This window comes from Paralichthys olivaceus, chromosome 15 (assembly GCF_024713975.1).
Source record: "Paralichthys olivaceus isolate ysfri-2021 chromosome 15, ASM2471397v2, whole genome shotgun sequence".
NCBI classification, from domain to species: Eukaryota; Metazoa; Chordata; class Actinopteri; order Pleuronectiformes; family Paralichthyidae; genus Paralichthys; species Paralichthys olivaceus.
Genome location: NC_091107.1, coordinates 14,203,427 through 14,230,084, shown reverse-complemented (window position 1 = coordinate 14,230,084; position 26,658 = coordinate 14,203,427). Strand labels below are relative to the sequence as shown.

General features: G+C 41.5%; 3 protein-coding genes across 4 annotated transcripts; 2 read left to right on the top strand and 1 right to left on the bottom strand.

Annotated features, from left to right (window-relative positions):
* The first annotated feature begins 866 nt into the window (after positions 1 to 866).
* On the top strand, positions 867 to 12,875 carry LOC109628480 (insulin receptor substrate 1-B). Of its 2 annotated transcripts, XR_011238598.1 has the most exons (4): positions 867 to 1,601; positions 3,394 to 6,519; positions 10,209 to 10,583; positions 10,629 to 12,875. XR_011238598.1 is itself a non-coding variant. In XM_020085585.2 (3 exons), exons 1-3 carry the CDS (start codon positions 1,253 to 1,255, stop codon positions 10,214 to 10,216), a joined length of 3,483 nt encoding a protein of 1,160 aa, XP_019941144.2. In that variant the 5' UTR covers positions 867 to 1,252; the 3' UTR covers positions 10,217 to 12,875. The 2 variants fall into 2 exon arrangements, 1 of the variants encoding a protein (XP_019941144.2); XM_020085585.2 differs by having other exon boundaries at positions 10,209 to 12,875.
* A 5,501-nt stretch (positions 12,876 to 18,376) lies between these two features.
* slc25a15b (solute carrier family 25 member 15b) lies at positions 18,377 to 23,216 on the top strand. The gene is made up of 7 exons (XM_020086238.2): positions 18,377 to 18,587; positions 19,770 to 19,870; positions 20,164 to 20,422; positions 20,522 to 20,659; positions 21,106 to 21,281; positions 21,623 to 21,781; positions 21,915 to 23,216. Exons 2-7 carry the CDS (start codon positions 19,816 to 19,818, stop codon positions 22,034 to 22,036), a joined length of 909 nt encoding a protein of 302 aa, XP_019941797.1. The 5' UTR covers positions 18,377 to 18,587; positions 19,770 to 19,815; the 3' UTR covers positions 22,037 to 23,216.
* A 78-nt stretch (positions 23,217 to 23,294) lies between these two features.
* Positions 23,295 to 26,578, bottom strand: tm4sf21a (transmembrane 4 L six family member 21a). Its single transcript, XM_020085576.2, has 5 exons — positions 24,993 to 26,578; positions 24,557 to 24,622; positions 23,976 to 24,109; positions 23,708 to 23,894; positions 23,295 to 23,589 (listed from the first exon to the last, which is right to left on the bottom strand). Exons 1-5 carry the CDS (start codon positions 25,167 to 25,169, stop codon positions 23,581 to 23,583), a joined length of 573 nt encoding a protein of 190 aa, XP_019941135.1. The 5' UTR covers positions 25,170 to 26,578; the 3' UTR covers positions 23,295 to 23,580.
* Positions 26,579 to 26,658: the final 80 nt, after the last annotated feature.

Below are 26,658 nucleotides of genomic sequence, written 5' to 3'. Positions count from 1 at the left end.
TTAAGGTGAGGTATTGAATCCTGATTTTATGAAAGTATAGTTGATCAGCATGCATGTTTATGGTTATGGTTATGTTTTACTGTGAAAAGATCTGAAAATTACAAATATATGATAATTGTCCACAGTTAAATGAGGTTGTCTTGATTCTCCTCTTTTCTTCGTAACCCTCAGGAAAACATTCCACTGCAGTTGGTGCTGATAGGAAACGTCTGCAAGTGCAGGCCCATGCACAGATGGGACCCAGGTGCTGCTCAAGCATCTGCCCATTTGGCCTCTGACCAAGTAAGTACCCTTTTTTAAAAATGTATATCTATCCTGCCTGACAACTGCATTCGCTGCCCTCCTTCTTAAACTTCCCTTGTCACAGCCACCAATATTTATGTGAATGGAGCTGCTATGATTCCCTGAACCGCCCTCTTTGGTATTTACCAGCTGAGGATAGTGTTGTGAAATAAAAACCATACGAGGGGCGATAAGTATTCTGCATGTGCACTGTACTCTGCTATAATGAATTAATCTTCGAAAAAATATATCAATATAGTGTAATCTGTTTTTGAGTATCAAACAGTGTCATGTGTGTATGGGTACTTGACTAAATAAATGTGCAATTAAAAGTCGACTATTGTATATCACTTTATTTTTATCGATAATATTGATAAAGAGAGGGGTCCCTTTTTATTCACTTGTGCCCTACCCGCTCCCAAAAGAAATGTGTGTGCACGGCCCTCTGCATGTATTACATGCATGTATTATGTGCTTGGATTATACCAATCAGATTCCATTAGGCAGTAAAACACAGAGACAGACAGCAGGTGGATGTTAAGGCCTAATCCAAATCGATAACTGTTTTATTTTGAAAATCTTAACCGGAATTGCTGCGTTAGCCTCCTCTAACCTGACAGGAGGGTTCAGATTGACGGTGTCAGCCTCAGACAGGTGGAGGAGACGTCCTCCAGCACCGTGGTGGCTGTGGACCGGGCAGGACTGGGCTGGGGCTGCAGGAGCGGTGGCCGCTGTCCGGTGCTCGGATCCTCCTGCAGCCGCTGGATTCACAGTATGAGAGCAGATCCGTCCCAAAACATGCAGATTCTCCTGAGCCTCCACACGCTGGACACTTCACTGTGGACGCGGGGAGGACGAGGGATGTAGCTGCTGTGGATTAACGAGGAGCACACATGGACACATGGTTTTTCTATTTATTCTCTCTGCTGAGATTATTGACCTGTGATCTTTAACCACCCTCGCCCCGGCCATGGAGAACCAAGCAGCCGAGCCGCAGAGCTACGAGGACGTGCAGAAGAGCGGGTACCTCCGCAAGCACAAATCAATGCACCGGCGCTTCTTCGTGCTCAGGGCGGCCTCGGAGCACGGTCCTGCTCGGCTCGAGTACTACGAGAACGAGAAGAAATTCCGCAGCAAATCGCCCGTGCCCAAGAAAGTCCTGAGCCTGGAGACTTGCTTCAACATCAACAAGCGGGCGGATTCCAAGAACAAGCACATGATCGTGCTCTACACCCGCAGCGAGAGCTTCGCCATCGCCGCAGACAGCGAGGAGGCGCAGAACGAGTGGTACCAGGCGATGCTGGACCTCCAGTGCGACTGTAAGATGCTCGTGTCTGTCCCCGCATCCGGCCTGTCCTGACCCCGGGCTGGTTGTTCTCCACACACTCTGTTTGGCGCGGCCATTCCCGATTGTTCCCCCTTAACCACTGACTCGAATTGTTCTGATTAATGTTCTGCAGATGGTTTTATTGTGATGATTTGAGTTGATGCATCTCAGTGGTGCAGTTCGGGTGGTGTGTGTGTGTGTGTGTGTGTGTGTGTGTGTGTTTTCCACCCAGAGGCAGGTGCACTAGATGGTGATGATGGTGACGAGCAACACGATGGGCGGCATGTGCTGTGTTTGTGCAGCACATTCCCAATACGCGCTGGTTTGATACAGTCAAAACCTGCTGGTCGTTTTTCGTCTGCAAAAAAGCATTCGGGTGCATCGAAAACAGCATCCACGTGCACTTATGTGTGCACGATCGCCCTTTTCGGAGTGAAACGCAGCCCGCTTCATACGACGGTGTGTTTTTGCATGGCGCAGTGGGCATATAGCAACCATCCAAGGGACGCATCATATAGTAGTAGCCTATCGCCGCGCACTCCGCTGCAGCCCGTGTTTTTGTTTTTCTGCACAGCTCCGACTGCCGCTCGCCTAACCTACATTTGTGCTGCTGGCAGGGAGGAGACGGCATCATCCGTGCGCCCTCACTGGAAAATGTGTTTCTGCTGGGTATCCTCGTGTTTACGTTGTTACATATCCTTCGTGCTGGAGCCGAACACGGCCACCCACCCTCCCTGTTGTGCTCCTCAGTCAGTTGAGATTGATGGGTTTGCCCAGCTCCAGTGTTGTCACGCTGTAGACTTTTAAAATAGATGCACACATTGGAGTGCAGAGCCCATTTTGTTGAGATGATGTTTCAGGGACAGCCACAGTGAAAAAACAACAACACTGCTCTTAAGTGTATATCTGCTCATGGTGTGCACACACTGACGTGGAAATGGAGATCGACACATATTAAAATATAGGTTATACGTGGAGATCATTTTTAATGAATTCAATATTTTTCATAAGAAAAAAAACAGATGTGCAGTGCAGTGGCGGATCTAGGGATTTTCAACAGGGGCCATAAAGGGGCCAAAATGTACACAGTCCAAGCACAATTCCTGATTCAGTAAGGTGCACATTTAAGTCGTTCCTTGTTCACTGTTAAATCTATAACTCTGAGCAAAGCCACACATCATTGTGTATATATATGTTTAACGTTCCTTGTTCAAGCACATTGTGTACTTCAAAAAAATGTTTGAGTTCTTAGCATATTACCATATTCATTGTTAGTAATGTTAGTAAGTGACCAGTTATCTAAGGGGCGCTTCAAGGGTCAATACATTTTCAGCTGGGGCCAGTGCCCTCCTGGCTGTGTCCCTGGATCTGCCCCTGGTTTACTGAACATAACAGTGGCTGTTGTTAAGTAAAAAATATATAACTGTAATTTTTCATGTGATCAGCACTGAACAGAGACGCTGCATTGTTTTAGAATTCAAGTGTGGAGTTTTTTCTCAGTAGATGTATTCTATACCTCCAAAGACTTAATTAGTTATAGAGCTGTAGCTTGAGAGTGATGGTGATGAATTAGCTGCAGCACAGCTGCTTGGCAGACACAACACACATCATTGTATGTAGCAATTTAGTAATGATAGGGAAAGTATTACTCATTAGTGTCACCTGCACTGCTTTGCTATTTTAGCTATGATTAATATTGCAACAGGTTATATATGTTTTATTTTTCCTGATGTATGTATGATGTCATGTAGTTTTTATTCATTTATTCTTTCTTGTCTTCCCAGGTAAAACTCCTGAAGATTATGGCAGTAGTGGAGAGTGTAGCTCTCCATCTCCTGTTCCAACATTCAAGGAAGTGTGGCAGGTCAAGGTTTGGCCTAAAGGTCTTGGACACGCCAGGAACTTGGTGGGCATTTACCGGCTGTGCCTAACCGACAAAACAGTCAACTTTGTCAAACTTAACTCGGATGTGGCCGCTGTGGTGTTGCAGCTGATGAATGTTCGCAGGTGTGGCCATTCAGAGAACTTTTTCTTCATCGAGGTGGGTCGCTCAGCGATTACCGGGCCTGGAGAGTTCTGGATGCAGGTGGATGACTCCGTCGTGGCCCAGAACATGCATGAGACCCTGCTGGAGGCCATGAAGGCCCTTAGTGAGGAGTTCCGTCAGAGGAGTAAATCTCAGTCTGTAGGAACGTCATGCGGAGGTGGTACCGCCTCAAACCCCATCAGTGTCCCGAGCCGTCGTCATCATCCAAATCTGCCGCCAAGCCAGGTGGGCTTCTCCAGACGAGCACGCACAGAGACCCCAGGAGGCAGCAGCACGAGCACTTCACCGACATCACGTCACGGGTTTCCGAGGGCGCGAACAGCAAGCATCGGAGCAAGGTCGGAGGAGGGTGGAGCAAGTGCCAAAGGGACATGGGCCAGTTCCAGTCCAAGTCTTAATGGATCCTGCTCTACTACGCCAACGCTGAGGCCAAAACCCACCAGGGCCCCAACCCCTGCTAAGATTACCCTCAGCCTCGCACGTTACACGCCCAACCCTGCTCCCTCACCCGCACCAAGTTTGTCCTCCAGCTCTGGTCATGGTTCAGAGTGTGGCTTGGTGGGGGCAGCAGTGGGAGGCATTACGGTCTGCTCCTACCCTCGTGTTTCTCAGAGAGTCTCTGTTTCAGGCTCCCCGAGCGACTATGGCTCCTCAGATGAGTATGGTTCCAGTCCTGGGGAACATTCTCTGCTTGTACCCAGTCTGTCTGGACATCATGCACATGGAGAAGGCCCCTCCAGCTATATAGTCATGGGACAGCGAGAGGGTCTCCTCGGTTCCCACCATCGTTCCAAAGGGCGACGGATTCTGCGGCGCTCATCCAGTCGGGAATCTGAGGCAGAACGCAGACTACTAAGTAAGAGGGCGTCCCTGCCTTTGGCGGCCCATGAACGGCTGACTCCACACAGAAAAGATGAAGATGATGAAGATGATGAAGATTATGCCATCATGTCACAGAGTGCTAACAGGCAGAGAGCTGATTTGCACCATGCCTCAGGGGGGCTGGCAGGTGGGGGTGGGCAGCGTGATGTCATAGGGGAGAATAGGAAGAGGGCTGACAAAAGCAGGAGAGAGGTAGATGTAAGAGGAGCTGTGGATAGTGGCTACATGTCAATGCTGCCTGGAGTGACTTCTCCTCCTGTGTCACTTCCCCTCTCAATAGGTATGTCTGACTCCAGTGCTAAACCTGGGGCAGATGATGAGTACATGGCTATGACCCCCAACAACAGTTTGTCCCCTCCTCAGCACATCCGCCAGCCCAGCTCAGAAGGCTACATGGTCATGTCCCCCAACAGCAGCAGTTCCACAGACCTGCATGGCCTGGGCATGTGGGATAGCAGGGTCAGCATGGAGAGCCGGGCTGCCAGTGACTACATGAACATCTCACCTGTCAGCAGCCGCTCTGCCTGCAGCACACCACCGTCTCACCCTGAGCAGCACCAGCTGCAACCAAAAATGTTCAATTCTTATTTCTCCCTGCCACGAGCTTATCAACACACTCTCTATACTCGCTTTGAGGACGACTTGAACAAAGGGGAAGGAAAAAAGGACAGCAGTGGGCACGTTGGTGCTGGAAGGGAAGGGGGAGTGGGATACAGCAAGAGAAACAAAATTGCAGTGGGCTCTGCAGGAAGCTGCCAACTCTCCATGTCTTCCTCTTCTTTCTCCTCCAGCTCAGCCAGCAGTGAAAGCCTGGAAGACAAGTCCATATCAGCAGGCAGAGGGTTAAGTTTATTAAGAACTGGCGCAGAGTACATGAGTGCAGGAATATGCACAAAAGATGGACGTCACCAGCAAAAGCGTGGATCAAGTAGTAAGAGCCCAAAGCAGCAAAGGAAGGGTCGCCCCCTCAGTGTGTCCTCAGACATTGCTAAAGCAAACACGCTGCCCAGGGTGAAGGAGAATCTGCCTCCATCAGTGTCTCAAAATGTCGGTGAGTATGTCAGTATTGTCTACAAGGAGAAGAATAAGTATGATGGAGGACACAGACAACCGGTGATCCACGGAACCCTCCGGCCTGTGAATCAACCACTTCCCTGTCACAATAATCCTGCTAACCTTCCCCGTAGCTACTCGGCACCGCTGTCCACCTCTGCCGAATACGTCAGCATGGACTTAGGGAAGTCCTCAACACCCCTGACTCCTATTAGGTCCACATTCAGAAACCCACAGGGCCCACCAACTGTTGTCCCAAAGGCCCCACATGAACGTGGCACACCCTCTTCTCTGGCAGCAGAGGGCAAAACCGGGTACAGAACAAAAGTAAAGATGGCAGTGATGCCAACAGATGCCCCATTTATAGACAACAAAGGTTCAGATCCCAGCATTTCAGCAAGATCTGCCGTGCACTCTGGTCAACCCTCGTCCAGGGAGCAGGAGACAGGTTTGGGTTTCTCCCCAGTCAAGTCCTTCCAGTCTCCTGAGCGGAACAGCAGCCGACTGGTCCGAGGTGACCCACAGGGACGGTGGAGTCACCGCTCAGAGACATTCAACTCACCTCCCTCTCTACCACGCCACCCACCCTCTTCTACCTCCCTCTTCACGGAGGGCAGCCAGGCAGCAAGCCATCGGCATGGCTTGGACTGCTCACTGTGGGAGAACGGACAGGCATCAAGTTTGTCTGCCACGCCTCCACCACAAGCCTCCACCTCATCCACTGAACAAGGCCTTAACTACATTGACCTTGACTTGGCCATTAAGGAGAGTCCTCAAGCTGGAGTGGAGCGCACCTCTGCCGCCTACAACATCGGAGGGGGCGCTATGGGTAGCAGTGCTGGCTCCAGCCTCAACACATATGCCAGTATTGATTTCTACAAGTCAGAAGAACTGAGAGCACACCAGAGCAGTAGAAAGGATGGTCAAGGTAAGCGCTACTGGGAGTTCAAGCCCTTATCATGGGGAACATGTTGATCATAACATTTTTCATCTGACTAAGATTTATCAAATATTGTGCTGATGATTCTAAGATATCATCTTTTATGATATTATTGGGTGAGACATCTTTCATAATGTTGCAGTGTCTGAAGCAGAACCTTCATTTGTTCTACCTGTCAACAGTGACATTATTGGTGTGAGCTTTGGCCTCACACCTCAGTTGATACGGCACAAATGACCATGTTTTTAGCACAACTTATAATCTATCAACATAGCGGTTGAAAACATAATCACATCATTGAAGGAAATATTTAAAACATGATAGATTTGATTCTGATGTGAAAAACTGAAAGGTTACATGAGGAAAAAACAGCCATTTGTCAACAACCAGATAGATTCAAGTGGAATAAGATTGTTTAACCCTGATTGTTGTTTAAAACCAATTGAAAAGATTTAGGACAACAGATGTTTGCCTCTTGGCATTGCCTTAAAATGGCATAATTCGGTTGACATTTTATTTGATTAGTTAATCAGTCGATTTTACTGTACTATTTCGATAATCAATACATTATTACATTTTTCATGCAAAATCTCTTTTTAGTCTTTTAAATGTGATGATTTTTTAACTGTAATGTCTTACATTTCTTGAACTGATAGTCACATAAATAAATGATTTGAAAAAAAGGTCACCTTATACTGTTATAAAAGGGCTTTTTCTTTCATTTTATGGAACAGTTAATTCCTTGATCAATTAACCTTTAAGAAAATAAGTAAAAGAAATACTTGGAAATGGGTGATAGGAAAAAAAAGGATAATTCCTGATAATATTTGTGGCGCTGGGTGTAAGCTTTAGATGTGATGTGCATAATCCACAGACAGAACTCTGTCTGGCTCTTAGTCACTCCTCCCCTCTTTCATCCTTTACTGACGTGTACCTTTGCTTCGAGCTGGTGGGCAGCGCCACACTTTCCAGGCTGTGGGTTGTCTGCAGAGTCTCTTATTATCACAAGTGGGTGTTCAGAGAGCAAAGCCAATTGATTTGTCTGCTGGTAATGAGCCATTTTACATAAATGGAGGAATATGGGCCAGGTGTTTATGTTGTATGTGTGGGCGCGCTGTCGGCTGCAGGATTTCAAACGGCAGCTCTAAGGTTTCCCCTCACATTGCACTGATACTGACAGTTGTTAATGTGGTGGCTGAAGCACATTTTGATGGAAATGCATATGCAAGCCATTGCTTTTTTACATGTGGAGAAATAAAAAGCCATGCTATAGGCAGTATATTAAAATGTTAATACACAGGTAAATATGAATAGTAATCAGAGGACTCAGTGGAACAAACAACTCATGCAGCTTATTTATTCGAAGCACCTACGACATTTGCATGATTGATTCATCTAATGCTTTCCGGTCTCTACGTGCACATGTATAATCATCATGATTGCCTTATTATTGTAATTGGGGGATAGTTTATGTATGAATTTAATGTGAATAGTGAGGGAGAAAGGCCTCATTAATATTCTGTAATGACTTTTTCATCAAATTTTTCACACTGAGATTAATGATTGAATGTTTCCCTTCCTCTTATAAGATCCAGTGTTTATGCCACTGTCATTATCTGCAGCGTTATTCTAATAATGGGACTTGTATATGAAGGCTGGAAATCAACAAGATGGTGGATGTGCTTAAGATTCTAAAATCTCAGGCTTGATTGTTTGACGTCCAATCGACACTCAAATATCAATAATTCGATTTTTCATCAGACCTCAAATTTCAATGTTTATGAAAATCTCAGAATCAGATTAAGAGATCTGTGTGTATTATGATAATAATTATGAATTTATTGTGTTCTTGAAAACATAGCTGGCTTTTTGGTTCTTTGACTCTAGCCACACTGAATTCAGTAATGTATCCAACGTTTTTAAATAATAATAATGATAATAATAATTTATTTCATGGCTCCTTTCTAGTCACTGGAGAACAACTTACAATAGATCATAAATAAACACATGATTAATTAAAGTAAAACCAAGGTTAAAATCATGCATAGACACCTAACACTAATTAGTTTATTAATAACAAATAGTTAGTTTTACTTGAGCCATTTAGACTAAAGTGAGTAGTTATCAGTGGACAACACTTGTTCTAACACAGAGAAACTTCGTAAAAACTTTTGAGAATATGAGCTATCTGTCTGCAGCGATCATCTTTCTTTAAAAGGGTATGACATATAACAATAAATACAGCGACCAGTCCAGGGTTCACGCTGCCTTCCACTGGGATTGGTTCCAGCCTTCCCCCCAACAACACTCACAGGATGAGCGGTATAGATAATGGATGGATGAATACAGTCTCAACACAAGTTGACATAGAGTAGGTGCACTCAGCTTTATTATTCAGCACACCTTGCGAAAACTAATGCAGTCTAATAAAGAGGCCCTGCAGTAAATCCTGGACCATGAAGGTTTAATGGGCAGTTTTTATTGAAACTATATTAAAAAGGTGTTGACTCAACTATATGGTCATTTTGGGGGACGTGGCTTTTGCAGCTGTTTACTTTATTATTGAGGTGTTTCAGTTTACTCTGCCTTTAATGATTTAAATGTGGTTGATAAAATCATAAGGACAACTGACAGTGCTCTGATTTTACACAGTATTGTAAACATCCAGTGTTGTAGTTGCAGAGCATGACTCTGAAGCTGTGAACTGTGAGTTTATCCTTCACATGTGAAGAACACAGCAGGAGATTGTCCCCGTCAGACATGTTCACATCAACAGGAGAATATCAGGAAGGCCAGGGTGGTGCCTGGGTAGAGCATGCAGGGGGCAGGAACGTGACGGTCTTAGTCAAAAGCTCTCAAATCTCGTTGTCTGTCCCAGTTGATATCTATCCTCTTTTTCATCCTAAGAACAACACGCCCACTCACTCGTGGGGAATTTTCCAGACATTTTCCTGCTGCATTCTCTGAAGGGCTGACATTTTGCAGACATTTTTCCAAGGAGCAAGCAGGAAAATGTCTGAAGCAACAGACTCTGACTTTTGAGTTCTCACACACAGTCCATCCAGAACATTACAGGAAACTCTCTTGACTTTGGTGCATGTCTGAAAGCAGCATGAGAGTGGTTGGAGGTAGTGGTCAGACTGACTCAGAGACAGTCAGGTTGATATATTGGCACTCCAGTCTGATGAACATATGATAAATGAGGTTATACTTTAAAAGGTAATCACGCTCCTCTGCAATCCACATGAGAGCAAAAAATAATAAAATCTTCGCAATCGCAAACTGACAAATACGATGCTCTGATGTTCGCTCGCTGCCTCTGACTTGATTTTGCTGACGCGATCAGAACTTGAGTTGCACTGAGCTCTTTGTGTAGTGTCAGGGGATCGTTAAACAGAAGAAAGTTCAAAATCCCTGGAAGTGATAAGACAACACACATAATATTGATGTCTGCAACAATTCAGTGCATGAGACTGCAAAGAGAAAATCCTCTAAGAGGGATATGAAGTGTCATGTGATATTTACCCAAACAGTCAGCAGGAGCTCCAGATATCAGAATCTGCACTTATAACTTCAGTAACAAAAAATAGATTAACTGTATATTATAATGTAAAAAAACTATTTTTTAAAGAACTTTCTGAGCAAAATGTGTGATTCAAATTTTTTTCTCCTTCCAGATTGTTGATCATCATTGTCATGGATCTGAGTGACTGCTCCATGCTCACTCTGTGAGGGGACTCTCGGTGTTGGAGGCCCGACCTGTTGCCATAACAGAGCGGGACACTGAAGTCTTAACACTGAAACCATGGAAAACGCATCCCCATCCTGTCTGCTGTTTTCTGTCAACCAAATGTGTGCCAAACACACACACACACACACCACACAACACATGACACATGACACACACCCACACGGTAACGAAAAGGTTATTTTGCCTTGTTTTGAACAAAAGTGACATTTGATCATCATTTAATTTCAATAGATAAAGGATGACAGTTCAAAATGAAATTGTGTGAGTTCTCAGGTGGCCATTACGCTGATCATGGCAGCCTGTCACATCCTGAGTAGATGGAGGTATGTGCTCTGTCACTGAGTAGAGCACATACCTCCACCAAGGCCCAGCAGCCCCAGTCCTTAAATTCAATCATGCTTCACCACATTACACAAACTAATTGATATCAGTTCCATAAGTATTTTCATTAAGATCTCTGCATTATTTCTTGACAAATCCGCAAAAATGTTGAAAAAAAAACCTAAATTGAACCTGCTCTAAAAGTTAATGGGTTCTTTCTTGGCCCGTTCAACACATTTCAATAAAATCTATTCAGATAAACGGGAAAACCAAACCTCCTCAGCAGAGGGAATAATCATAGATCAACAAGGTTCAGGAAGTCACACAATTGGCAAAAATCTGTGAATCACAAACACATTTGCGCTTGTTACTAGTGCACGAGCCATTTTTTTCATATCTTTTGACTCAAAGCTCAAAATGGCAGGTAGCATTTATGCCACGTTATCCTTTGTCTGTATTTAAAGTCAAATGCTCATCAGGTGTCACTTTGACTCCAAATAAGAGGAGACTGCAGCTTTGTTTGAGGTTTCATCCACTCACACGTGCTCTGTCACTGTAAACATACAGTATTTGATTGGTTGCATACAGTTGCCCAAAAAAGCCTTTATACTTCTTGACCACCTTTACTGTGCTACTGAAGGACTTCAAAGTGTGCTTAATGTCTGAGGTACGATTTAATGACATATATGATGTGAATTCAATGAAGATATAGTTTCCGTGTTTATAGTCACAAAGAAGAAAAATGATAAAAAATTCCGAAAACTTATGCAGAAGTTAGGTGTACATTTTCAGGTCATAATTTATTTTCAAATCAAATCATGTTTATTTATGAAAGACATTTTAAAAAACCAGAGTTGAACAAAGGGCAGTACGATAAAAACAGAGATAATTCAATTCAGTTCTAAAAAGTGGATAAAAAGAATTAAGGACAATTCAAAGTCTGACAAAGCCTGAGTTTAACTTTGTTTAATGGAAGGGGAACATTTATTTGTAAGAGTTTGGGGGCAGATACAGTAAACTCGAGATCACCTTTACCCTTTAGACGGGAGCAGCTGGTCAGAGGATCTGAGGGATCTAGGAGTGGAAACAGGTCAGAGAAGCCCTGAGATGTCCTGGAAGGGCATAGGGTCATTAAAAGCTTTAAAAACAAATACAAGAAGCTTACGTCGAGAGATGCATGTGTGAGATGCTGCCCTTTCTTCCTGTTAATAGTTAGAAGTATGTCGGAAGTGAGAAGGTCCAGTCTGTGTAGTCAGTTGGATTTTAATCTCAAACTACAGCCCACTTACAAAACTACACATCATTTCTAGTAATATGAGACTAGACAATAAACAGTATTTTATTTTTGTTTGATTATATCTCATATTAATGCATTTTGAAGAATCAGTTGCACAAACCCCTTTGAAAAAAGAGTGTAAATACTTTTTTGGCAACTGTGCTTTTCTATTCTAACTGTATATGATGCTATAGTTTATACTATAGTACACAAGTAGAAGGACAGAAACTATAGTGCATACTGCAGGTTGTTTCCTCAGTTGCACAACAGTGAACACAACTCTGATATAAAGTGACACATTACAATGGTATATAAGGTATACAGTATACATATAATGATTAATACTATATAGCCTAGATATCTATATACTCTTTTATAAAGTGCCTCATTTTTGATTGTAGCTGTTTTTACACAGGTAATCTGAAAATGGGTTGTGAAAATGGATAAAAAAGGAGTGTTGTTTCTCTCTCGAGTCAAAATCCTGCATACGTTCAAACTTTTCAGAAGACAGACTGCAAACTTCTACTGCTATCAGTCAACCATGATCAAATTGCCTTACTTATCAGAAACCGGAAAAAAAAAATCTCATTATTTTTTGCAGTGCCTAACACTTCAGCCACAATGTAAGCACTCCCTCACTCTTCTGTTTGGCTTTATCAAGCTGAGGTTCGAGCAGCCAACAAAAAAATATAATAAATCATATAAAAAAGAAGAAAAAAACAAAGCAAAGAAAAACCCATCTATTTCTGTTTCACGCTCTGGGACGTCCTCCTCTTCAGGCCCCACAGTCCTGACTGTCAGCTGATGGCCTGTCGCAGATTCTCCATCTTAAGCTGAGTGTTTGTCGACACTGTGCAGCCGAAAGCTTGCAGGAAAAAAAAAACATGAGGATTCTACATTGTACAGATTTTAAATCAAATTTTTAAGGACTTCCTGCATTTTAACTTTCCCTCTTCTTAGAGCAAGAAGAAATAAATACAGTTACAAAAAATACAGTTAAAACAGGATCTTACTTAGTTTTAGACTGAAAATCAAAACATTTGCACTAATTTATTGAGGTTTGCAAGATATTTTGAACCCAAAACAAATACCGACTCCTCCCTCAGTGCTTATCTGGGCTAAAACAGCATTAACACACTTGAGAGTTGCTCTTATTATTTAGATGTGAATCATCGAGAAGTGGATTCGGTTCCCAGGAGGTGTGAATAGTTCTTCTTCTCTCTCTGACTTTCTTTTTCTCCCTGCACTCAAACTTAGGACTTGCTTTAAACTATGAGCCAGTGTCACTCCAGCTCACACTTATTTCGAAACAAATTGCCAAAAGCTACCAGGTCTAACAACAATTCATTCAAGTATACTGTAAGTAGAACGGCACTCAGAGAGCATTCACCTCCGCCAAGGCCCCACAGTCTCCTCATGAAACCACTAGATCTGGATTCTTTATTTGATCTGCACCAAATTGCTTATGCTCGTAAATATCAGTCCCCTAAACATGCCTGATCCATAAATCAAGGAAAATGTCGAAAACACCTTATCTCATAAAAATTATCCTGATCTGCACCAAAATTGAATGCCTTGTTTAATGTTCCAACCTGCGTAATCCTGCAAATTTACACACAAACAAACTAGAATGGCAATCAGTGCATAACTCTAACAAGGCCCAACAGTTCCCTTAAATTAAATCAAGCTGTACCAAATTTTACACAGTCAGTTCCCTAAATTTCCTTGATTTTTCTACCTCGGGATCCATGACTTATTCTCTTAACAAAGGGGAAAAGATTCCTGAATCCGTCCCTTGATCCGGATCCACACCAAAATTTATCAGGTTCTCCCCTGACCCATACCACGTCCTTCAATTAAGCTTCATGGAAATCTGTCCTCCTTGGTGGAGTTAGACTATTTGCAAAGAGTAGACACACAAACTTTATTTAAAATTGATAAATAAAACCTTGGTTTTCATTTGATCGCCTCTGGGCCGAAATATGAGTTGTTAAAAGTCAAACTGTTCTTTAAGCAAGCAGTGTTTTTTCTTGAGGTGGTGTAACTTATAGTTTAAGACTGGTTGGGTACTGTATCCAGAGCCGCTGATGGACATTGGTGAATCAACAGGTGTTGGTAGCGAATATAAAAAAAGAAAATGTCTACTGGATGTGGTTTTGGTGCCAAACGTTTTTTCACAAATCGCTGTGACCAAACTCGTCAGTCCAGGGCTCTGGCTGCACGTATACAGGGTACAAAGAATGAAGGCTTTCTTGATGTGTTTTTCAAACCGGTAGCTTTTCCCACATTTAGATTAGAATTTCCTGGTTTCTGTTCCACCGGTCGAATCATTTTGACCCCGGTTGCAGATGCATATTAGATGCTCAACTCGCCTGCATGCTGTTACAAGTGAAAACCAATTTGAGCGTTTGAACCCTGAAGGTAAAAAAAAAAAAGACCCAGATATTTACTGTGCTCAGTCCAGAGGTTCCTCTGTGACTGATCCAGCCCTCGACTCACATCTGAAAGTGCCTGGCTGTGATTACTGGTGTCATGATTCAGTTACGTTTCCATCATACCAGCTCCTGGAGAACCAAGTCTTCCACACACTTCTTTAGTATTCAGATGGAGAGATGTGCCCAACACCCGGCCAACATCTCCAATGTACAGGACGTGTTTCTGGTGCCAAAGTTTTTACATATACAGTCTGTGAATGAGACATGTGACCACACAGGACTGAGGAGTGTTGACACACACTAACACAAACTTTAATCTGGTTTTTACACATTTTGTCTGGCGCTTACATGTCACTGTTTTTAATCTTATGAAGTAAAAATGTATAGTGTTCGAGCACAGCCCACTACTGCCAACAGTTTGTGCTCAGTACTGAGAGCCTTGTTTCCAAACTCTTGTATAACAAATCTATACGTGGACTGGTTCCACTTTTCTGAATCTTGGACTCTTTTGTTAAAGTGATCTTTTATAATCTCTTTGTTATTCCGTCAGTGTCGCTCTTCTTATTGGGGATTGCCGAGATTCTCTGACTGTACCTCATAATCTCAAGTCCGAGCAGACATAACAGTTGGTCCCAAAGCCCCTCGGAGATTCTGAGAAGGGTTCAGGATATTAATGACGCCACACAGGGAGGAAGGCACCAAATCAAAGCTGTGGAGTTTCTTGGGGGGGTAAATATCATTCAGTGTGTTGTGTATTCAGAACTACTTTAACAGCGTGAAGCTCTCTGCATGCGTTTCCATCCTCATGACACGCAGGAAAATGCTTCTCGCTTTATGAATCATCAGAATCCTGCCGAGCATTTAGGTTTGATGACACAGAGAGAGACTTGCGTCTTCTCCTCAGAACATTTTGTAACGCGTCGTTCAAAACGAGGCATGTAAATTTGCTCAACAGGCTCTAACTGTGGGAAATGATACTGTATGTACAATCAGGATAGCTATTATAATTACAATGGAAAGATGTATTTTAAAGCTATTGATACTTTGATAATGATGTAAAATGTAAAAAGACTGAACAGGAACTATCGGGTTGTAAAGTATACTGTGTATAGAGGAGTTAGCTCCAGGGGAGGGTCGGGCATGGGGTTCATTCTGTTCATGGCAAAAATGGTTTAACACAGAATATTGATGATTCTTGTCTGTGATGTAGACAACGTCAATGTTTTTGTTTGTTTTTTTGATAAAAGGAAAAACTGATATGAAAAAAAGAGGAAATCTGAGTCTTTTGTTGACTGTGTGTCTGTTGAACTTACAAGTATGAGGTGATGAGGTGTTAAAACGTGAAGTCAACTGAGTCTAGACCGCTGTAAGCCATCGCTGGTCTGAGTTTGTAAGGATAAGCCTGTGGACAGAGGGTGCACGTGTTTAATCCCCTGCCACTCTGTTTAGACAGATGGTATTTTGGCAGCATTTCAGTTCACAGGTGAAAAACAACTAAGTGGCTTTTTGTTATTCTGTATATTTAATCAGAAATGTAAAGGTGAACACAATAAAACACGAGGAACAAAGGCCTGGTGAACGAGTATTTGCAGTCATCTATCAATTAGGGCTGGGCGATAAAACAATGAATGGAATGAAAAGGATTTTTGCAATCTAATTTTAATTTCATCTATAGCAACAAAACAACGGTTATATATTGAGGAGATAAAACATTATTGGTCACCCTTCAAATTTGTAAAATGTTTTTCAAGTTTTTGTCATTCTCTGTCCTTAAAGGTTCAGTGTGTAGAATATAGTGACATCTAGTGGTCAAAACAAAAGGTGTTTAGTTTGTCCAATATTGACGACTGTAAAAAACATTGCAGGCTCTGTAGAGAGGACCCTCTCCAGATATAAATATAAAGCATTTAAATATAAAGGGCCCATTCCAAGGTAAAGAAAACAACAATTTGTACAATTTAGATGAAACACACTGGTGAAAACATGACCAGGATTATTTTATATTGAATTCCTGCCAATAGATCCCTTCCACCTAAATCTTACACACTGGACCTTTAAAGAACCTTCACTTGTAAATGTATTTAATGTGATAATTATCTATATCGACTGACACTTACATCTTCATATCGATATAGGTTTAAGTCTCTCAGCCCTAATTAGTCAAACTAAAACAAATCGTTTTCATCTGTCTATATGATTGATTTCAAAGAGTACAAACACATTTTCATTATCGGTGCCTTTCTGTTTTCACACAAACAGTATAGAAGCAAAAGAGAGATCAGATTTATATTATAATAATAGTTATAAACTTTTCATATATTGCACCATTCAAAACACAGTAACAGGTGCTTTATGAGTTAGAATTTAAAAGTTGAAGGCAAACAACAAGACAATATATATATGTATTGTTTTATTTGATCTTGTTTTACTCTTCCCGTTTTATTTTGTATTTGTGCTCTGATTCTGTGTCATAATCGCAATAATATCAACAGTTGAAAAGACAGTAAAAGAAAGATTAACAACTTCATTAGGGAACAAAACAAATTTGGGTTGGTCCATTCAAATTATATATAGATACAGATTGTTAATATGTGGTGGAGATAAATAGCAGGGGAGGTAGGATTAAAGGAGTGCGAGGAAAAAGCCTTTCATTGATCAGCTGTTTTGACCTTTGTCAGCCTCATCATTCACATTCACGTCACCAGTTGAGCTACTTTCGACATTTTGGTAATTGACACACAGCAATACTGTGAAGGTCTTTACAAGCTGAGCAGAGACAACAGACTTGCAAAAACCCTGAAGCTGCAGAAGGAGGTCTGGATTTAACACGTTGATCTATTTGACTTAAGAAGAGTCAATTCAAATGCACAGCAAACCTCTGCACCAGGGAAAAGATGGTATCAGCTCCAGCATGTCGCACGAATGACAGAGCACTTGAAGCAACATTAACATTGTTAAACATGATATGATGTACGGGAGTAATCCTGTAGATATGGAAGCAGTCAGTTAAAGTACTATAATGAAACCAGGTAAATATTAATTTAGTCCATCAGGCTACAGACACATGGCATTAACATCACAGTCAGGAAAGATTCTCTCATTTCCTAAAGAGAGTAAAGATCGATAACAAGTCAAGGACGCTCAAACTGATAAAGAAATGGTAATTGAATTTTTCACGTTTGATACATTCCTCCCATGCACAGGTCAATTTATTAACAGACTGAGTAAATGTTTATGTGTCATGGTGCTCTCTCTCTCTCTCTCTCTCTCTCTCTCTCTCTCTCTCTGACTCTATGATTCTCTCACTCTCTCTCTGTCTCTCTGACTCTCTGAATCACTTTCTCTCTCTCTCTCTATATATATATACATATATGATTCTCTCTCTCTCTCTCTCTATCTCTGTCTCTCTGAATCACTTTCTCTCTCTCTCTCTCTCTCTCTCTCTCTGTCTCTTGGCAACTTACACCCAACAGCAATAATAGATTCTACAAATGTACACAATTCAGTCCAGTAGGTGGCTGTACTGCACCTATAAGATGATTTACCAACAACCACTGAAACTTGAAGAAGAAGAAGAAGCGGCGGAGAGGGAAGAGGAGGAGGAGGAGGAGGATGGAGAAATCCAGCTGCAGCGGGGATGTGAAGGAGAGACAACCGAGAACTAAAAAATACATTTTATTTGTATTTTGTTTATTCATTATTTTTTCTTATTTTAATGAGAATAATAATAATTATTATGCTATGATTTCAATGCCTTGATATTTGTACGTTTCAAGTTTTTTAATAAAAAAAAAACAACAACCTCGCAAACCGGAAGCGTCAACATAGATCCTACATTGAAAGAAGAAATAAAGATATCACATATAAAACTACTACATAAACAAAAATCAATATTCGATATCGATATTTATTAGTAACCTATGTCGCACCAGTCTATTGTATAGAAATGTTAATTAGAGTATCAGAAAGACTCTTAACGCAAAAGTGAGTTTGACATCTGGAATTTCACGCAGAGTGACACCTCTCGCTTCTCCCTGTCCTCTCCTCTCGTCCAATCACAGGCGGCCGAGCCTTCATCATGAGAGAAGCCGGGCTGCAGATGCTGCACGTGAAATAACACGTCATATAAACCGTGTGTGTCGGTTCTGCATCTGCGTCGGTGACTTGTATTCAGTCTGTGGTCGGTGAGCATGCGGACAGCCGAGGTTAGCATCGCCCCGCAGCAGCAGCAGCTCCCTGGGTTCTGTGTGTGACTCGGATGCTCCGGATAAAGGTCTGTAAGCTAACACCGACACCACCTATGTAGCCTTTGTACTTCCATCCGCTAACGTTGCTGTTTAAAGAAACCAGCAACTTTCCAGAAGCTCCCCACCTTCACCTCAGAGTGCTGTTAGCATGCTACATGTCTCTTCAAGGGAAACGCTGCTTGACCTTGTCCCCTCATTTGCTCTGCGCAGATAACACAGGGAACTCACGTGTCCTTCTGCTGCTTCGATCGTTACACGTTTATAATGAGTGGAGATAAGAGAAGTGATCGTCAGCCTCTGGTGGTATATAACCTTTAGACAGAGGAGTGTGTCTCCAGGCAGAGACAGAGAACCTGTGTTACATCAGCAGGGACAGGAGCTCTGCACAGTCCTGTCCACCAGAGACACTGATGTTTACATTTAGTGGAAGACAAAGCTCGAAACTCACACAAGCCTATGTGTGTAAACAGAGGCTTTCTTTTTTTAGATTGGGTGACATTGTGGTTGTCATTTTGACCTCATCAACAGGCTGAGGGAACACAGTGAGGACCCAGAGTGCTTGGTCTAATTATCAGTCACCTCTGCTCTCACACGTGAATAGACTTGTTCTGTTTCCTTCACTGTTGCCACTTAATGGGAACAGTATTTTGTTTAAAGCTCTGATACCAAATTTAGGGATAAAAACTAATTATATTTCAATATATCATGTCAAAGAAATGTGATTGAGGCTCAATATTTTACAGTTTAACCATAAACATTATTGTAAATAACTAAAGACAAATATAATATTAACTTTATTTGTATAGCTCCTTTCAAAACAAACACTACAAAGTTCCTCACAAAGACGTCAACTGAAAACAAGAACATGCAATAACATGAGACAAGTTAAATAATACAATAATGTTTATTTAAAATGAAAGCCAGCAAAAATGTAGTACAAAATCTAAACTCTGAACTACAAATAACACAGCCATATAATTTAGAATTAATGGCAAAAGAAAGGATAAAAGTAACTTTCAAGTTCCACAGACTTCCAGTTAATAGGTCCCCAGACAAGTTAACTGTCTGGGGACTAAGGCTACAAATGACTGCTTTTGTTTTCTGTATGTTTATAATAATGAAAGTGCTCTGATAAGATGCAGCAGTGTATAATGTGAGTGGAGTCAGCAGGTAAACTGTGTGTAATGTGTGTGTATTATTTTTACCAGGTAGTTGATAGAAAGAGAAACCTCTTCTGACAACCTTTCTGACACCATGGCCCCACACCCGGTGGTCCAGGCCATCATTGATCTCTCTGCAGGAGCCGTAGGTAACTACAGTGCTTTGTCTCAAACGCCATCAACAATATTCCATCTCTATGAAGTCATCACACTGCTTTTCTGCCACTTCACTCAACCTTTGTGTGATTCGTTTTGATGACTCCTGTCTTTTTCCGTTTTGTTTCTCTCTGGGTTTCTATAGAGTGTTTATACTGCTCAGTGACGCACAACCCTGTGTAAATCCCTCCATGATTCTTATCTCTCTCCACAGCACATACACTGATTCCTGCAGTTTGTGTAACAGCTGTTCTATTGTTTATGGATCGCCTGTTTTTTCTCTAAGGGGGAGCTGCATGTGTCTTCAGTGGGCAGCCTCTGGACACAGCAAAGGTCAAGATGCAGACCTTTCCTACGCTGTACCGGGGTTTCGTCCACTGCATCACGTCCACCTACAAACAAGTGGGTCTTCGTGGTTTCTACCAGGGCACCACGCCGGCGCTGATGGCCAACATCGCAGAGAACTCCGTGCTCTTCATGAGCTACGGCTTCTGCCAGCAGGTCATCCGCTTCACGGCTGGACTGCACAGTGAAGCTGTGCTGAGGTAGAGCGACATTAACCAGGCCGTCATTCTTGTTTGTGCTTGTTATTAAATATCAATGAATAAACGTCTTTTTCTTTTACCCTTCCCTCTCTCTGTTAGTGATGTGCAGAAAGCCTGTGCTGGCTCAGTAGCATCCATCTTCTCCTCGCTAGTGCTCTGCCCCACAGAGCTTGTCAAGTGTCGGCTGCAAGCCATGTATGAAATGGAGGCATCAGGAAAGATAGCTAAAAGCCAGAAGTAAGTGATTTTTAAATAGTCATACAATAGGTCATTTAGTCTGTCATTGATTTTTTGGGTTGTTTGTTGCTGTGGGTTATTTATTATGCTGAAAAAAGACTTGCATGGTAAATAATTATTAATACAGTTATCTGATGTCATTCAAATCAAAAGTGAATGTAGTTCTGAGATTAAATAAAAGATATACACACTGCAATTTAAAAAAAATAATCAAGAGCTAAAATAAAAAATAAAAATACTGACATTCAAGAAGTCATTCTAAAAGTATTTTTGGACACATACAGATTCAGAGATGTGAAACTTAAAAAGCTTTTATTAATTTTGTGCTCCAGATCTGCTTCACGTTTACTGTTTATCTTCATCTCACAACTTTAACCATGGTTATATGGTACATTTTATGTTGTGTGTGAATTGACCGGCCCTTACTTTCCTCTCCTCTGTTAAAGCTCAGTCTGGTCTGTGGTGAAATCCATCATAAGGAACGAGGGACCGCTCGGCTTCTTCCAGGGCCTGACCACCACCATAGCCCGAGAGGTCCCTGGTTACTTCTGCTTCTTTGGCGCCTATGAGCTCTGCCGCACCACCTTCGCAGACTACATGAAATGTGACAAGGACGACATAGGTACTGAAAAATTATTCTGCCTGCTCTGAAACGGGGCGGAAAGAAACATCAAGCTCAAACGTCAGCACCTCAGAATCAAAGAGCAATATATTTTGATGGCATGCTGGTGATTGTTGGAGCAGTCAGAAAGTGGAGACATTAGAGAAGTAATTAAAAAGCATATAAAACAAATGTATTCACAAATAAATGATTGGAGAGTATGTAGAATGTTGAAATAAGGCTGAATATTTATTACCCATCCAAACTTCTTTTTCCCATGTTAATATTTTCTTTTTAACCGTTCGACACATTTATGTAAAGACTGTGTTAACGTCCCACTTTTGTCTCCTTGTATGTTGAAGGTGTGGCTCCAATCGTGTTCAGTGGTGGTTTCGGGGGGGCCTGTCTGTGGCTGGTGGTCTACCCTATGGACTGTGTCAAATCTCGGATCCAGGTCATGTCCATGACGGGCAAACAGGCCGGGTTCTTCAAAACCTTCATGACCATCGCTCGTGGTGAAGGTGAGTAAAAGTGGGGTTTTGCTTTGTTTCATCATCTCAGTGAGATGAAAGCATGGTGAAAGCATTTTTAAATGAAAAAGCTGCTGTTGCCCGAGTCTACGGGGCTGTAACATCTGCTGTTCCTCATGTTTAGGTGTGAGGGCGCTCTACTCTGGTCTCACCCCCACCATGGTCCGCACCTTCCCTGCCAACGGTGCACTTTTCCTGGGTTACGAGGTCAGCCGGAAGCTCATGATGAAGCAGTTTGACAGCTAAAATTAAGCATGAGCACAAAGCAAATGATGGAGTGGTGAACTGGTATTACAGCCAAATAACCTCAACAGAACTCCAGTTGAAGCGTATAATGTGTGGGATGTGGTTTTTGCTGGTTCCTACTTTTTTAAACGTACCTAAAACATTTTGAAAAAAACTGACACGCTCCATGAACTGAAAATATATCTTTGACATAGTGTTTACATCTTTTAAAACCTAATATATTTTTAGATCTAAATATTCTTTTTAACACTCCTAAAATGCTACAGTAAAATGAGAAAAACCTGTACAAGGTACCAAGAAACATCAACCAGCCTCTTTATGAGGGAATGTCGACACTCCGGTTTGTTGTTTTATGTCTACCTCAACAAAGTTGTATTCGCACAGAAGTATTTATCTGCCAGTCATTAAAAATCATTCTTTACTTGCTGGGTAAGACCAGTACTCTGATTTTGAGATATCCTTGAAGGGTCCAGTGTGCAAGACTAAAGATCTACTTGCAAGAATGGTTGAGCTTTCTTTAACTTTTGTTAATCCTTAAACCCCATTTAAGATTTTAGTGAAGTAGAGTGGCGTATACTAATCCATTCAGGTTGCCAAAATTATTTTGTCATGACATGTTTGCGATTGTGGAATTATTTACAGCTTCAGAGCACAGCTTCGGACACTTGCTGATTTTTTACACTTATGATACACTTCAGTTTAATCTGCCTTGATATAAGCCAAAATGACAACCAGCAAGTGTGAATAGTTGAGCCTAAACATGTTCATGTCACTGGTCAACTGATGAGAAATCTTGTTCTTGTGACTGTTTTTATTTCACCATGTTATAATTCCACTCGTGTTGTCACCATTGGTTCAGAAACTCAGTGTTTTGCCTTTTAAACCACTAGATTTGTCCTTTTTTGTTGTATAACCTTTATTGTTGTGTACAGATCAATGAGAGAGTCTCAGCTTCCTCATCTAATATGTCATTTGCACGCTGCATTCAATGTGCAGGATGTCATTTTGTTTTTCCTCCAGTACTTTAAATAGTCACCAGTTCAGAATTCTCAGTCATATTCCTGTAATTTTAAATGAGAAATGTAGAAAATGGCAATTTGAGAAGAACCATAGTGATTTGTATAGAGATCAATCCAATTGCTGTAATATAACCTGCATTAAATACATTGCTAGAGATGAACTTTGTCCTGTATTTTATTGTTCAAGCTTTTTTTCTTTTTAAAACACCTTTTTGTGAAACAACACAAAACTTCAGAGGTTATTTTTTTTAAACCAATTTATTAAAAATTGTCCACATTCAGAATGGATTAGTTGTAACAAATTAAATTTTTACAAAATACCAGAATACATTGATACATTTCTGATTTTGTGTATTGGTTAAGTTAAAAGTGAATGAATAATCATGAAAAATACACCAAAATACAAAAAGCCTTTGTCAAATAGAAATAACTACAATTTCTACGTGAGTATTTATATAAGCAGATGCAGCCAGGGAGGACCATCCTCAACCATCCAGCAGGTGGCGCCATTTGACTGTCAGGAACTCACAGTGGCTGTAAGTATTAAAAACACCAGAAAAGCCAGAGTTAGAATTCTCTAATATGATTTATTTGAGAAAATCTCTGAACTTGGATACGTCCTGTTTCTTATGAGATATCAGCTTCATCTTACTCCTTTGTTGGTGCAGGTTCCACACAGGCAGCCAAAGAGCCCATTGATCATCTGGATGGCACAGAGGATGAGCTGCAGAGCGCTGGTGGCCAGCAGAGTGCTGAACAATCCAATGTTGAACTGCACAATGTTCTTGGGCTCTGTGCAACTATCCCACCACGTGGAATCAGTCAGGTAACTCGGGTCACTATGACAAAAAATAAAATGTTTATAAAGGTTCACATCTATGGAGACGTCACATAGTCATTAGAACCTTCTGGTGTGTCACCTGTTTTTAAACGGTGTCAACCAGAGCAGCAGTACTTTGCAGAGGGGCCCGTTCTGCAGGCCGAGCACTGCCACAATGAAACTGTACAGGGCGCCGGCCACACCAACTGCAGCGAACGCAATAGATAAGAACATCTATGGGGGGGGAATGACAAACAAAGGTCAGAAATATTTCTGCTCTAATTTAAAACATTTTCCCCATCCTCCTCTTCCTCCCATCTTTTTGGATCAAGATTGTGTGGGTGTGGGCGTGGGGTGTGTGCTCGTGTAAGTACCCATCATTTATTTCAGTATGTTATCTTTGTAAGAAAGATGTAAATGTTGTGCAATGATTTATTGATGCAACACCATGCAGTCATAAACTTAGTCTGTCTGCCCTAAATTATACACTTAAGTTTAGTTTAAACATATATAGAAATATATATTTATATGTGTGTGTGTAATACATATATACAAACAAGTCTTTCCATCCTATTATCTCAGATTCAGTCAGCAGCATTAGGAGTGTATGTTTTCTTACAATATGGTGATAAGTTTATATTGCTAATTCAAACAACTTATTTTCACTCCTGCCTGACTCACCCCACAGCGATTCCCACAGCAGCCCTGTGTCCCAGTCAGGTGGATGTAAAGAGCTGGCAGCAACACCTGTAACATCACAGATCACATGTTCAGTTCAGTTTACTCAAATAAATTTGTGCTTTCTCACTTACTCGTAAAATCAAAATCGAATTAAATATGTTAAAATAGATTTTTAGAACGGTGCTAAATTCATTACATCTTTCAGACTTTGCTTCGGTCAAATTTAGACTTGTCCTGTGAGTATAATGCAGCACAAAATAGATCTTGAAGGTTAACACTCTGATTCCAAATACCATATAAGGTGAGTATGTATCTGTTTTTTGCATAGGAACATTTCTCCAAGGCTGCACTTAGTATTTCACAAAGGAATTGACAGCTGTCCAAATAACCCAGAGTCACACCCAACAGAAATAGACAGGAGAGAAGAAGAACTCACCATCAAACCCCCTCCAACGAGTCCCCCCATGTACTTCACCTCCTCGGTGATATGTCCATCTTGGGCATACTTGACGTCCCCACCAGGAAAGAATAACACAATGTTACAGATTATGGATATGACAGCCAACGGGTACAGAGTAACCGCAATGCAACGGGAACATTTCCCAGTGCACATGTTGTCTGACAGAAAAACTTGCGTAGGGAAAATAAGAAAAAACTCGCTCAGTAAGTTTTAGATCAAATCCTTGGGGAAACTCCTGCTTGAAAGTGACCAGATGAGGAATATGTGTTAGGATAGGAAGCAGAAGTCTGAACGCAGTGAGGGATGTTATGGTGTGGGAGGTGCAATGACAGGGTGATAACAGAGGCTCGGATAGGCTGCAGAAGAAAATGTGAGTCATTCCATTTATGAGAGACACTGCTTGTTTTGTTCCGCTATTAGAGTTAATGTGTAGATGCACTTCTGTTTTTTAATAAGGTTAAAAATGCGTTCAGATCAGATGAGTCTCCCAAGCAGACGGTCACATCAATAGTACAAACTTGTGTTTAGTTTAGTGATCAAGTCTCTAAAACGCTCACTTTACTTGAATATCTTGAACTTCCTTCATGTTCTGTACTTTATTTAATCAACATGCTCCTGAGATGTGACCAAACATGAAGATTGAGTGTTAGAGACATGTTCTAACTCCACCTACTGTATGCACTATTGATTTAGTGAGTCCAGTATCACAGCACAGTTGGACTTTAGACCTGTGGCAGCTCGCTCAGAGGAACAAGGACAATGTGTCATTGACATCGACACAATGAACTAAGTTAAACACTGACCGGGCGGGCAGCATTTTTTAGTTTCTTCAAGAAGCACTTTGGAGGCTGCTTGAAATGACATTTAAAAAAAATGGGAAAGAAAGATGGAAAAAAAGACGAAGAGGCCGTGCTTCCCAAAACATGTGATGTTTCCTAGCAACGCATGGGCGAGGCCGCGTCAGTGCATCAGTAAATGGCGGTGGTAAATTATGGAAAAGCATGTCAGTGACTCTGGGTTTCTTTCTTGCCATGAGGGAAAGTATTGTATTAATCTGTTGTTCATTACAAGACACAGCCACCATCACTCAGAGCAGATTCAGAAGCAGAGTAAAGCCCCAGAGAATGAGACTTTATGTGATTCAAGCTGTAGCTCATGGTCTTATTCATTTAAAACATGTTTATACAAGATATTCAGAGGGGGAATTTATTTTACCTCATCTGAATTACACCAATAGATTAAAACTTTTTGTCCTTCTTAAGCAGCCTGACATTTGCAATTATACTGTAAATTCAAACTGTGGGGATGAAATAAAGATGTAAATGATAATTATAATATTTTGTATTCTGATTTCCTAGCCAGTGTTTTCCTATGCAGATCCTCAGGAGCTGCTTCAATCGAGGCCACATCTTAAAAAAATACCTGGTCTTATTCTCATACAACAGAAGTTACTTTTGCTGGTTAGCATATCATCATCATCAGTTAGATATTAAACAGTAAGTTTTTATGACCCTGAATCATTATCAGTGTTGAAACTGACACAGAGGTGTGGTGAGATAGTGTAATCTGTAAAATCATGTGTCACTGAAGAAGGCCTTTGTCCTCTAATTTACTTTAGCAGCAATCACTCAAGGGCAGCCAG